Source organism: Podarcis gaigeae, assembly GCF_964106915.1.
Source record: "Podarcis gaigeae genome assembly, chromosome: 15".
Lineage (NCBI taxonomy): Eukaryota > Metazoa > Chordata > Lepidosauria > Squamata > Lacertidae > Podarcis > Podarcis gaigeae.
In genome coordinates this window covers 1,994,838-2,009,058 of record NC_139692.1, presented here as the reverse complement: position 1 = coordinate 2,009,058, position 14,221 = coordinate 1,994,838, and the positions used below count along the sequence as shown (strand labels likewise).

Here is a 14,221-nt window from a genome sequence, read left to right as displayed (position 1 = left end):
CTTAAACTATGAATGAAAAAGATGGCAACAAAAAGGTGCTAAGAACAAGGCAGCTTTGAATGAGATCCAGCTTTGAATGTCATTTCTTCCAAAAGTGCTTGAAAGCAACCAAACCTAACCCACCCTGAAAAAGTAAAAGGGTTTTGTTACCGTCCAATGCTTCATCTCCATCTGAAATGAGCTCATCATCAGAGCAGATGTTAAGGATGTTAACGAGCATCTCTGTAACTGCAGGAAATAATGAGAAATGGGCAAGAGATTAGAGATTTTGTGTGTGCGCGTGTTTATGTGTGTATCTGTATCTGCCACAGCATGTGAATGGGCTTGTTCACATATGATGATACATCATGGATTATTACGTGAACAAACCTTGTGCTTGTATTCTTCCTATTCCTCACACACGCTCTGTTTCAATGCCTGCCAAAGTAGGATTGGAAACCAACTTCAAACTGTTATTTGCAATGCTGTCTTGGAGGACAAACATACACTGTTTGCTGGTTCAGATGCCGAAAGCAAACTAGGCCTTGCGCTTAAAAAGTTCTGTTTTATCCCTGAACACCATTTTCTCTGGTTATGGTGCTTCTTAAACTCCTTCAAGCTATAACCTAAAGTCCACAAATAATTTTCCCCATCAGAACTCCCAATTCCCAATTCATTATTGGAGAACAGTAGAACCAGAGAGAGTGTACAAGCAGGACTGCTTACACAGCAAACAAAGCAATACAGTTTGGTGTTAGGTGTGAACCATGCCAATATGACATTACGTGTATAAAAATGCAGGCTGGGGAGCACATAACACACATATATAAAATATTCAACTGAAATTAAATTTCAGTTACATAAAACCTAACAAATGTTAGAACAGCTACTTAATCCTTCTACTCCTCTCAGCTGAAACAAAGGTTATGCATGTACAACTACATCTACACAGATTTATCTCCCATTATTTGCATTTTATAAACTGATTTTCAAATATTTTATTTATTATACCCCTCCCTCCCAAGGTAGCCAAGCAGTTGTTTTGTTGTTTTGTTATTGATTTTAATATTCACCATAAACTATTTATTACATTTTTGTTCAATCTTTGTTCCAAGGAGTCTGATGCAGCACATACCATGTGCCCTCCGTTTTAATAATAATAATAAATTTTATTTATACCCTGCCCTCCCCAGCCATGACTGGGCTCAGGGCAGCTAACACCCGATATAAAACAATTGATTGAAATACAACTTAAAAAACAAGATTAAAATACAACATTAAAACATTAAAATATTAAAATGCAGCCTCCTTTCAGTGGAAACTGAAATCAAAAACTTTTGGGGGGATAAAAACGTCAATTCTTCACCAAGCCTATCCTCACAACAACCTGAGAGAGTACAACTGGTCTAAGATTACCTAGTCAGCTTCATGTCTGAATGGGGATTTAAGGATTTTTAAAGCTGAAAACAGTACATAAATGCTGTAAACACACAAGTACCCTGATTTTTTAACCTGAGACAATATATTTTGAAAATTTCCTATGACACAATAATGGCCACTAACATGCATATATATATATATATATATAATAGAAGGTTGAGTGTCTGAAGGCCAAATTTTGCAGAATTTTCTAAATTCTTTGCTTCAGGAGTGAGCAAGCTAGCAAAATCCACAAATGTCTCTCCTTTATGGCAGCAACAGACCGCCCAAGGCTACATCCAGCCTAGTCAATCCTATTGCATCAGGAGGATCTGTTTTCCTGCTCCTTTGATAATTGCTTTGCTTATCAATAATTTTATTGGGCAATCTCCTTCTTACCCTTTTCCCCTACGAAAGGCAAAGACCATGTGAAAACATCCATGAAGTTTGGAAGCCAGTAAGGGTGTGGAGAACAGTTGAACTGCCTGATGTTCATGACATTGTTTTCATATTTCAGCACAGCAGCTAGAAGAAAACAAGAAGGAGAAAGAGAAATTACAAGAGTGCTGATTTTATCTTTGTCCTCCAGGGTTACACAACTTAGGAAATGCAATTATACAGCTGTGTAAAGAAATCCCTATGAAAATCAGACACCCTCTATGAGAGAGGCAGTAAGGAATGTCAAAATATCCATCAGACATCAGGTGAAATTTACTGTTACAAGTGTTGTTTTTCTTCTGATAAAAGTTTTAAGAGTGAATTTCATATGTTGTTTTTAAATTTTGGAATGTGTATTAAATGTTGTTACCTATCCTGCAGTCTTCTGAAGAAGGATGGGGAGAAATCATATAAATAAAATTTATTTTATTATTAAGTTAACACTAGCCTATGCTTTAATGCCACATGACTTTAAGGCCTCAGACTCATACACTGTCGCTTCCCCTCCAGCACAGCTGCGATCAATAGATTGGAAGTACTTCCTTCAGTAGTCAACAAATGCTTGCTTGTAATTTCATCTGAAGCAGGACAAGCTGTTTAGTCTGATCTTGATGTTTTTATTATTATTTTTTTGATATGTTGTAAGCTGCCCAGAGTGGCTGGGGAAAATAATAATAATTATTATTACTATGGTTTGCTGAAACAAGCACAATTCAGACGACGGTCCACAAGTCTGCATTTCTTGGACAGATTGGGGCTTCCACATGCTGTAGAACAGCACAGCCAGTGTTGAGGGTTGATAGAGGTTATACTCTAGGGGGCCACGGTATGTTAAACTAACTGCAGTTATTGGATGACAAACCGCAGTTAGCTGAAAATGGAAGCAGGTGCTTCCTATCTCCTCCCCATGGCCACTGGAGGAGTGGGGAGCAGCCTCGTGCACTTTACACTAAACTATGGGTTAGTGTTAAATCCAAACTAGGTCAGTAACTAATTTAGAACAAAAACTATTTCTAACATACAAGCTTTAGAGGAATTGCATTTAATTGATTCTGGTTCAGTCCTTCCAAGATTGTATTTATCACATTTACACCCACTCTTCTTCCAAAGAGCTGAGGGTTACATGAATTGTTTCCTCATTGATAGTAAGATAGCTAAGTAGGGGGGCCGCTGGGGGCGCCTTGGAAGATGGCCGACAATATCATCTACCCGGCTCGCACGAGGTAATTAGAGGCTGATTATGGGGAGTAAAATCAGTCTCCCTCGTCTTCCCAGGGGGTGGGAAGATGCTGCCTCGCCCGCGGTTGCCCATAAATCACCCCTGAGTTCGAAAGAAGCAGGGGGTGGGGGCACTGGGCAGATAGCTCTCGTGCGGGCTCAGAGCTCCCGGATGCCGCTTTCAAGAGCAAAACTGGTTGCATTGCTTAAAAGGAAAAAAAAAATGGAGAAGTAAACGCACATGCTTCGAGCGAGGTCAGGAGGGTATTATCTGCTAAATAATTCTACCACTGAGACGATGAATGATGGGACGGAAGGAACAGAAGACAGCATCAAAGAACTACAGACATTTCGGTATGTTGAACGGAACGGAAAGGGGGGGGAAAACTTTCTTCTTTTTTAATATGATTACCTAACAACCCTCCCCCTTAGAAGAACCGTCACAACAACTACTTGCAAATGAGATGAAAAATAAACTGTGTGGGAAAGAAAAAAATATAAAAGGTTTTACTTAGTGAAAAGATCTGGAAAGAAGAGAGGGTTTCTTTGTGGCGTAGTTACAAAAGTGATCCACCATTGAGAGGCAGACCTCGTTGTAAGATTTGTAGTCTTAGGGAGGATGAGCCGCTGTTTTGGTGTCAGGTTTGGGTCGTAAATTTGAAAGGGCGATCACCCTCCTGGAAAGACTGATTTATGATACAATGGGTCTGAGAAAATTAACGAGCGGACATTTAGACTGTATTTCATCGGAACTGAATAAGATGGCGACGGCTGCTCGAATGGGACTTCTGGACTATTGGATCTATGTGAGATGAATTACGGGAGAGCATTACAAAGTTCACACAGAAATATAAACAAGACTGTTTCTTTCAACTCACTTGTGGAGATAACTCGGAGATGACTGAGAAGAAAAAGGGTAACAACAAGGAGATGAGAGGATGGGACTGTGAACATCAAAGCAGCAGAAAATATAAGATGATTGGACTCCTACCGATCTCGAAGCATGGGTACCCCCCACAAAAATTTATAATTTGGCAAAATAATTGGATTCGGATTTTATGATTTGTATTGGTATGATTTGGAATAATGAATATGATTTTGGTATGGTATATGGAAACTTAATAAAAATTATTTGGGGAAAAAAGATAGTAAGATAGCTAAGTAAGGTTGAGCCACACAGTAAACTTCTGAATGAGCAATGATTTGAATGCAGACACCGCTGCTCCAAATCCCAACCATCCCTCTCAGATGACACATCTTCTGTACCCCACTTACATGGAATTGTTCCTGCAAATTGTTCCTGCAACATTTCTGGCAGAATGCCCAAGCACAAACCACGTCCATTTTAAGAAACCAAGTATTAAGAAGCAAAAGATAAGGTAAGCAAGAGCTAGAGATTCTATTAAAAGTGGACACATCAAGACATCAGGAAAGAATTCATAATAACCTCACATTGGCATCCTGGGCACAGTCAAAATCTTACCCTTGTTGTTATAGACATCTAGATAATTTGGTGCAGAAAAGATTGTGATTAGGGATGGAAAGCCCGTAGTCTGGCTCTTTCTGTACATTCGGTACCTGGAAAAGTGAGCAGAAGATAGGCAGGCTTTTGCAAAATACATAAAGACAACAAAGCTGTTGAACACAGCACCAGAATAGTGACTCTGAACTTACCCAGCATCCTGGGCTTCATGTGCTCGAATCACAGATAACAAATTATTATTTTGCAAAAATTCACAAATTGCAGGGTAACTGAAAAAGAAGTTTTAAAAAGCAATATTAACACATGCTGAAGGCAGTCATCATCACATTTGTTTTCTGTCTTTTTCCCAAGAGGGATGAGGATATACAAGTTAGGAACATTCCACTTTTGCCCCAAATTATTCTAATCACCTTGCAAAGATAGGTTAGGTTGAAAGAATTGAAGATAGGTTGTGGCTCAATAGGGATTTGAACCTACATCTCCACAGTCCAACTCCAACTTTCTACACAGCCTGAGGGAGGGTGAGGGCTGCAACAAAACTTTTTAAAAAAATAAAATTTAATGCTGGAGATGCGAACTTAGTACATATTCTGATTAACTGCCCAATAAGATCATTTTGGTGCGAGGTGAGGATATTTATAGCAAGAGTAATAAAAATAAATTGTTATTTAGGGGAACTGAATTTAATTCTAAATTATATTCCAGAAACATGGGAGATTGCAAGGGGTCAAAAAAATGGATGTACTGTGCTATATTAGAAGCAAAAAAAACAAAAACTAAAAAAAAAAAAACTTGTTTTGATGAAATGGAAGAGCCACAAAAAGATTCCATTGAGCACATGGATTGATAATATGGACATACGAACAAATTGCATGTCGTTGCAAAATAAGAATGGATAAATATGAAGAAATCTGGAACAAATATTTAAGCGATAAGGCGATAAGTGGTGAGAAGTAGGGGAAGGAGAGAGAGGTGGGAAAATATTGTTTAAAAAGGGGTAGTCATAGGTATATCAGTGTATTCAAATCTGAATTGTCAAATTGTGTTATTATTGTTATTATGGTTTTTGGTGTATGTGTCTTTTGTGGTTGATGTTTGTATTGAAAAAATTAGGGCTACAACAAAACTTGACTCCTTGTTAGGGCTGCTAAGCATCTAGAAATCAAACTAACATTTATGGATACTGGTAATTTGTGGTGATCCCGAGGCCATCCAAATAAACATTCAGAGGGACTTGTGAAGCAAATAACATTCAGATTCAAGATATATTGCTTTGCTAAATAAAACTTGCTTGGCACGTTTTAAAGTTCTGATAAGTCCACACAAACTTGTTCTAGTATTTCTGAAATCCTTCAGGCACATCTTTGACCTTGTAAACAACTCAGAAAGCCACAAACGAATGGCTTTTCGGTTTTACAAGAGGGAAAAGTCATAGGGAATTCAGTAGTAATACAAGTTGTATTTTTAAGACAGCAACAATCACAAGTGGGACAGAGTCCCACTCAAAGCCCTGGAACAGAGTGGTTTGAGCACAGCAACTGGGACTTCACACTACTACCTTTTCACTTAACCAAGGGTTATGTTTGAAATGTTTCCTACCTGTAGAAATAGGAGCAACCTCGAACAGTGTTGTGGGTAAAATGTTCCAGTGTCTTCTCATTGCCATAATCCTCTGATGGATCAGACCACAGCAGGTCACACATTGGACCAAAGGCTGGAGGCTCCTTAAACCTGTCTAACTGAAAGGCACACACACAGAAAAGCCAAAAAAAAGATAATTGATATAAACATACAGAATTAAGGGAACTCATTATTAAGAGCATGCCAAAATACAGTGCATGAGAAAAAAACCTCAATTCATCTGTGCTAGATAAACATAGTTTATGATGTCACATCTCGGAAACAAACATTGCCTATATGAGCGCTGATTTCTAAGTGTGGAAGACTTACGAATAGGGAATCCACTTCCCCCCTCAAGATATAAGAAAATTTTAATCATTCAATCTCTGTAAGGATTAGCAATGTTTCTCAAACTTGGGCCTCCATCTGCTTCCAGACTACAACTCCCACCATCCCTGGCCACTGGTTCTGCTAGCTAGGGATGATGGGAGTTGTAGTCCAAAAACAGCTGGAGACTCAAGTTTGAGAAACCCTGGATTAAAGGCAACACACATTTCTTTTTCCAACTGCTTAATTTGTCTTTGAAGGAGAACAAAGAAGTTCCAATCCAAATCTTTATGATGTTCATAAACCAGCATACACAAAGAAGTTCAACCCTCAGAGGCCTAGCAAGGTCAGGTGGTACCAAGTGCAATTTTTTTTTGTCAAACCCCCCACCACCACCACCACCGATGGCTCGGGGTAGGCTTGGGAGTCATGGCGTGTGTCATGCTGAATGTCACCCCCCTCAGTGATGACACCCTGGGCGGTCTGCCCCCCCCCCCTCTGGCCTTGACCATGCTAATAAAAGACGACATATATAATGCATAAATTAAAATGCACAAGCATCTGAGAAAGTCACGCTCACAGACACTGTCAAAGGAGTGGGGTTTGGGCATAATAAGGGCGGGAAGGCCGTGACTGTTAAAGTTTGTTCGTGTTTATTGTGATCATTTCCCACCCCCACCCCCAAAATCAGTACATTGAATTAGTGTGTATGCTTTAGTTGAGATTCTGGCTACAATAGAGTGTTGGACTAAATGACCCTCGGGGTCTCTTCCAATTATATAATTCTATGAAGACCGCAATTTTATTTAATTCGTCCTGAAAAATAAACCACCTCCCTCACTGTTTCTCCAGGGCTTCGCACTTTGCTATCCCGAGTCCCTGCAAGTCTCCTTCTGCTACCTTCAGGAATCTCCCCATTATGTAACACCCTTCTTTGCTTTATACATAGAAGGGGGGACGGGGACGGGACATAAGGCAGACACCAGAAAATAACAGAACTGCATATATCTCACCAGGGCACGAAAAAGGGTGCATGGAGGGGGAAAAAACAGAGAGTAAGCCTCAGCTTGCCAGGAAGGAGGGCGAATGCCGCGAACGCACATGAGTTCCCTGTTGGCACCTTTCCTCTTTTGACCCAGTGGCGGAAAAAGCTGCTCGGGCACCTGGGGTGAGCCGCCCACGGGGCAGGGCGGGGCACACCATGGGGCCTCCAGAGTCTGCCTGCCTCCTCCCACTCAGCCACCCTACAGCTGGGGGGGGGGGGAGGAAGCGGGCGGACCGTTTGGGCAGAGCAGAGCCTGCATGCGCTCAAGCCACCGCATCTCTCCCAGGAGAGACGCGTGGCTCGGGCATTCTGCAGGCCCCGCAGTGAGTGCCACCCAGCATTTTGTCACCCCCTCAGTGGTGACACCCAGGGTGGCCTGCCCCCACCGCCCCCCTTCCTCCACCACTGTCAACCCTACAGAACTTCAGCCTGGAATCAGAGAGAAGTGTACATGTCTTCATGCCTGGCAGCCCCTTCAACAAGTCTTAGGTAGCCTTAAAAGAAAAGGTGGTGGGGAAACATACCCTGGAGTGGAACCTTGTCAGAATGGGGACAGGTAAGCCTACAAGAGGGACGCAGGTGGCGCTGTGGGTTAAAGCCTCAGCGCCTAGGACTTGCCGATCGAAAGGTCGGCGGTTCGAATCCCTGCGGCGGGGTGCGCTCCTGCTGCTCGGTCCCAGCGCCTGCCAACCTAGCAGTTCGAAAGCACCTCCGGGTGCAAGTAGATAAATAGGGACCGCTTACCAGCGGGAAGGTAAACGGCGTTTCCGTGTGCGGCTCTGGCTCGCCAGAGCAGCGATGTCACACTGGCCACGTGACCCGGAAGTGTCTCCGGACAGCGCTGGCCCCTGGCCTCTTGAGTGAGATGGGCGCACAACCCCAGAGTCTGGCAAGACTGGCCCGTACGGGCAGGGGTACCTTTACCTTTACCTAAGCCTACAAGAAGACCCTAACTGGAACTACGATACCTGTGCTGTTTTATGGAGGGGAGGTGTGGAGAGAAAAGAAAGAGGCACCACTTACTTTCCTAATATCATCTAGACATGTGATTTCAGGAGACAGCCCTCCATGCACGCACAGAAACTGCTGGTTCAAAAGGGCAGCAAGAGGAAGACAGTCAAATGTATCCATGCATGCATCATACACCCGCTCAGAGTACTTGATTCGACCTGCAGGAAACAGAAGCAAGAGAACTGCAATGACTTATGCAAACTATAAAAGATAAAAAATAAAAAGGCTCCCAGAAATCTGCCAGTCATCTGGACTTAAGAAATACAATTGCCTTGCCTCTTCCTCTCTCTAAGCCAGGACTTTTCCTCCTTTCCTGCTTCAGAGACTTTCCACACCAACATGTCTGCCAAGGAACTGCAGTACATCGCCTGTAGACTCCTTGTCCATTGCAGAAGATTCTTGGACATGTTCTATGGTCAAAACAAAAAAAATTCCTTCCAGTAGCACCTTAAAGACCAACTAAGTCAGTTCTTGGTATGAGCTTTCGTGTGCATGCACACTTCTTCAGATACATGTGTATCTGAAGAAGTGTGCATGCACACGAAAGCTCATACCAAGAACTGACTTAGTTGGTCTTTAAGGTGCTACTGGAAGGAATTTTTTATGTTCTATGGTGTACATGTAGTTCACATAGAATTGTAGCCATCTATGCTAGGCTTCACCATAGAGTTGCTATATTTCAAACAGTGAATATCTAGACAGAAAACTGTATGTCCTGGAAATTTCGGACTCCGAACTGGGAGTGAACAACAGAATGTACTCTCTAGCACGGGTACCAACTTGAACAGAATATTTGGGGGGGGGGCAGGTAAGCCCCACATAATCAATCAATCAATCAATCAATCAATGATACAGCACACACACACCATTTGAATGGCAATGCCCATCAACTTGGGGGGGGGTGCCTGGCCCCCTCAAACATTTTACTGGGTGGGCAAAGGGATCTTGACCCCTAAGTGTTAGCTCCTATGCTCTCTAGTCCTGCTTCTGCACATTGCAGGAGAAGATGGGACAAGCCATCTTCCAGGAAAACCTGCTTACCTGGACTGATTCTCCCACTGAGGAGCATCTGATGAGCTTCCAAGAAACAATTTCAAAACCACTGTCCTGAGCAAGGCTTTCCTGCAAAAAGCAACTATACATGGCAAGACTCTGGAAGTAGTTAGGGTTTTCTAGGCCTGCTCTAAGTTAGATATGTATTATACATCTTATATTACCTTTATACAACTGATTAGGTGAATTAGTATCTGTAATGGTTCTAGGGGTTGCTCGTGCGTAAACCGGTGCTTATCTCCCCGGCTGGGCGCAAACACCTGGCTGGGTTGCCTAAGTGAACCTTTTCTGTCCGGACAGCCACTCACCCGTGGCTGACTCAGTCGCTGGCAGAATCCGTCAGTGGGCGTTTTTTAAACTTCTTCCAGCAAAGAAGCTCTTTGACGCCTAGTCTCCTCCTACTCTCTCTGTGCGAAAGCCTTCTGCGCAAGGAGGGCGTAGGCAGCGGAGGACCCCTACTCTCCCCGCTGGTCCCCGGCAAGGAGTCATGGGACCGCCTCGCCGCTTCCCCCATCTGCCCCCCTCTCCACTGGTGCTACGCTGATTCTCTTCCCCAGAAGATGGGCTGCCTCTCCTGATCCCTGGACACTCTCTGGAATCCCTCTGGCTTTTGCTCTCTTCCTCCGGCACTGATGGCAGTTCCCTGACAGTATCTTTAAAATTTGTCATGAAAAGCAGCCCTTGCAAAGACTGCAAATTTATTTAAAACATTTAGACACAGAGGCTTCCCAAGTGACTTACTGAAGTCAGTCCAGACACCAGTTATTCAACTTACAGCTCTTATAACACAAATCAATATATTGGTAGGGTTGCCATACGTCTGGAAATTCCTGAACACATCTGGAATACTGTAGTCGAAAGCTGTGTCCATGTGGAAATCACAAACATGTCCGGGAAAATCCAGACATATGGCAACCCATGTTGGCAGTGCCCTTTTTGGAGATTGAAGATAGCTCAAAAGCTTCGCTCTTTTTTTGCGAATTTGCCAAAAAAGCTCAACAACAACTTTTTCCTCTGGATTTTCACTGTTTGAAATATATATTGGTATCATAAATAGTGTTAAAAGTGTTGTTTACTCTCTTCTGTAGACTATAGGACCCAGAAAGGCAACTAAAGCCAAGGGCAGCTGTCAAAACAAAGAAAGATTTCTTCCCATAAAGTACCTGGCTAATCAGCATAATGTATATATTAAAGTTTGTATATACTCTAGAAGCATAATGATGATTGACAATACAAATCCAGATACCTGGGCTTGTATCTTTTGGTTATGGCATCATCCTTTTAGAAAATGCACTACTTCTTGAAAATTAAGCTTCTGAAGGATTAAAATATGGACTATCTTTACAATTACTTCCAAAACATGAGGCTCTCTTGCACATATGGCCACTGTACTTGCAGCTTTTCCTGGAATAAGGCAAACTGTACATGGACTGGGTAAAAGCTAAAAGCAAACATGCACCTCAGATGTGGCATGGTATTAGGAGAGAGAAGGGAGAACAAAGCAAGTACAAGAAATATGAACAAGAAGTTCTACACAACAGCTGTTGATCTGTCTGCCAGTTGCCCCTTCCTGTTTCCTTTTACAGGAGCTGATGGAAGCCTGGAGCCAAAAGGAGCAGGGAAGTTCAAACAGGGGAACTTGTATTCCAAGGCAGAAAGGGCAAATGTGATAAGGAGGTACAAGGCAAGTAATGGATGACAGAGAAAAAGGATATACTGTTGTGGGTGGATGAGGGCCTTAAATGTAGAGTCTCAGACTTTGAAGTTGATACGGACAGTCAGAGAACCAGCACAACATATTTAATGAGAAGAGGAACTGTAATGAAGGGAGAAAAACTAACTTTTAGCACTGACATTCTGAAACTGAGAAGCAAAGTGACCAGTCTCCCCTTTGCACCATCACCATTCAGTCTATAAAAAACTAACAAAGGTCTGCCCATTTAACTTCACACACACTTACATGAGGTGATTGGGTTTCACTCAATCTGTGTTAAAAAGGGAAAGCCCTCAATTTCCATCCAACTCTGATTCCAGCTGCACAATTTGGAACTGAAAGCTCTTGGCTATAATTACAGCATGTTGGATCCCTAAATTGATGGGAGTGGGAGGGACAACTTGCATGGAGTCAGACTGCTGGGGAGACAGTGACATAGGAACAGTGCTCACAGCCTCTCTGCTCTGTGGAATTTAAAACTCCCCTTCCATGCATATTGAAGGAGAGGAGGGCAAGGACATACTGGATGCTTCCACACCAACATCCATAGCTTTTCCTAACCAGATGCACAGCCTACCCCAGTCATCCCATACTTACATTCTTGTTTAAAGGTGAAGTATTCTGTGAGGTGCCTGCACTCGTGGTTCCCTCGGAGCAGGAAAAGTGTTTTGGGGTGGTTTATCTTTAAACTCCATAAATACAGCACACACTACAAGAGAGTGATTGAAGGCAGCATATTAGAAAATTCATTTGCAGAGAATTGCACTTTGGAACTTTCTGGAAATAAGCCCAAGGAGCTGGATTTCCAGAAAGGAAGAAAGCTCAATTCCACAAGGTCCTGCTGCAAAGAGCTCACAGTGGAAACATAGAAAGCTGCCTTATACTGGTCAGACATTTTGTCCATCTAGCCAGGTAGACTTACCTGATCCTTCTAACTGGAGACACCAGGGACTGAAACAAGGACCTTTAATATCCAACTGCATGGCCAACTTTTTTGGCAAGTGTGCCAACATGAGATCATAAAATCACAGTATTGTAGAGTTGGAAAGGACCACGAGGGTCATCTAGCCCAACCTCCTGCAATGCACAAATATTTTGCCCAGTGTGAGGCTTGAAACCCTGACCCTGAGATTCAGAGTCTAATGTTCTGCCAACCAAGCTATAACAGTGTCCTCCTAAGTCAGCTTTGCCTCTAGCTCCAGCCCATGCAGATTTGCCCCCACCTCCAATATCCTGGGGTGGCCTGTCCTCCTAATTCACTGAGCCACCAAGTTGGCACAGCAGTGCAGCACAGGAATGGCAAGCAGGACTGTACATCTAACTGTGCCAAAGCCAAGTCCAGCGATCCTCCTCCCCAGGAAGGCCACAAACTCTTGCTGCCTCTGCTAACTTGTGGCCTCCGTGCTTCAGGGAGGACATCCAACACATACTTTTAAAAACAAACAAAGAATGCTCACTGTCACTTAAATCCTGCAAGTTTGCTTAATTTGCAGCAACCTTCTCAATTTGGCACTGTTAATTTCAGCTGGGCTATTCTGAAGAACATTTTAGCAAAATAGAATAGTGGTAGTATGGCAAACAGGATCAACAAGGCACAATAGGTGAAACTAGAAATCAGGAAAGTAGCCATGCAAACACAGAGATGGCCACCTCTAAAAAAATAAAAGCCTCCAGTAGAAGCTACCTGAATGTTTTCAAACATTTTTCAAGTTCTGTACTGTTCTGACTTTCCCTCACTTTTAAAAATTTGTGCTGGATAAGATTAGTCATGCCATGTTCTCACATGAAGGGATAAGAAATGCATCCTTTTGTACAGGTTGGTAACATAACAAAGCAGAAGCAGACTCTTGATTTATTTCCAGGAGATGTGCCCCTACCCCCATAAGCCCCTTCCTCAGCACCAGGAGGAAACTAAGAGAACCAGAGATCTTTCATTCATGGAGAATGGTTGTAGAACAGTGGCAGAACACCTGCTTTGCATGCACAAAATTTCAGGCTAAATCCACAGCATCTCCAGGAGGAGTTGGGAGTATCCCCTGCCTGGAGCCCTGGTAAGTGGCTGCCAATCAGTGTCAACGATACTGAACTGGTTGAACCAACAGTCTAACTGGTTTTTTAAAAGTATTTATAACCTGCCCTTAATTGAGCATTTTCAATCCCAGAGTGGGGATTGAATAATAAAAGATGTACAGAAAAAATATATACAAACATTACAACATCATAAAGACAGGTCCAATAAACAACAAAAAATTAACAGCTCCATCACAAAGCAAACAAAGCTAAAGTACACTGAGGACAACAATTAAAGTTTCCACTTCAATAAATATCTGGGTAAAAACAAACGGAACTTTCCACGGAATGAACCATCGGCTTGTCCAAGCAACAGCTCCTCCTCCATTTCTCATCTAGGGCTGCCCACTGCCCCCTCTCTCTCACAGGGTCAACCGTCTGTGACTTTTGAGCAACTTAACTTCTTACTTGTTCCATTTACTTGTTCCATTTCCAATATAAAGATACAGCACACATAAAGATATGAGTATTAATAAGGATCTGAAAAAGTCAAGTGTGAAATAGACTTTTAACAAGCTTGCCACTGGAGTTTTTATTCTCCCACCTTCTTAAACCCAGAGAGTTCTCATACTTTCCCCCACTTCTCCTCTACTTGCAGTGCTCTCAGGTCGCGTACAGACTGAAAGACAATGAACAGCATGGAATGGACAGAGAACGACTCACAAGGCCAGGGCTTCTCTGATCTTTCAAAGGAGAATAGTATAAAAGTCTCACTAAGGGTCCACCTGGGTCTGGACTGTAACACTTTAGATTGCAGGTGGGGACAAGCATGACTGAATACTGCTACACACATGTACAGGCATGTGCACATGCATACACAAATTCAACCACAAAGAAAATCAGC

At 42.7% G+C, this 14,221-nt stretch overlaps 1 protein-coding gene across 4 annotated transcripts in view; it reads right to left on the bottom strand.

The window, feature by feature from the left end:
• Positions 1-14,221, bottom strand: part of PPP3CC (protein phosphatase 3 catalytic subunit gamma) — a 78,039-nt gene that overhangs the window by 18,459 nt on the left and 45,359 nt on the right. For all 4 annotated transcript variants that reach the window (XM_083713621.1, XM_083713620.1, XM_083713622.1 and 1 more), the window contains exons 4-10: positions 11,905-12,016; positions 8,553-8,698; positions 6,137-6,276; positions 4,729-4,806; positions 4,538-4,632; positions 1,798-1,923; positions 151-228 (exon numbers count right to left, since the gene is read on the bottom strand). In XM_083713621.1, the coding sequence (XP_083569747.1) occupies positions 151-228; positions 1,798-1,923; positions 4,538-4,632; positions 4,729-4,806; positions 6,137-6,276; positions 8,553-8,698; positions 11,905-12,016 (775 nt within the window). The remainder of the gene's footprint in view (positions 1-150; positions 229-1,797; positions 1,924-4,537; positions 4,633-4,728; positions 4,807-6,136; positions 6,277-8,552; positions 8,699-11,904; positions 12,017-14,221) is intronic.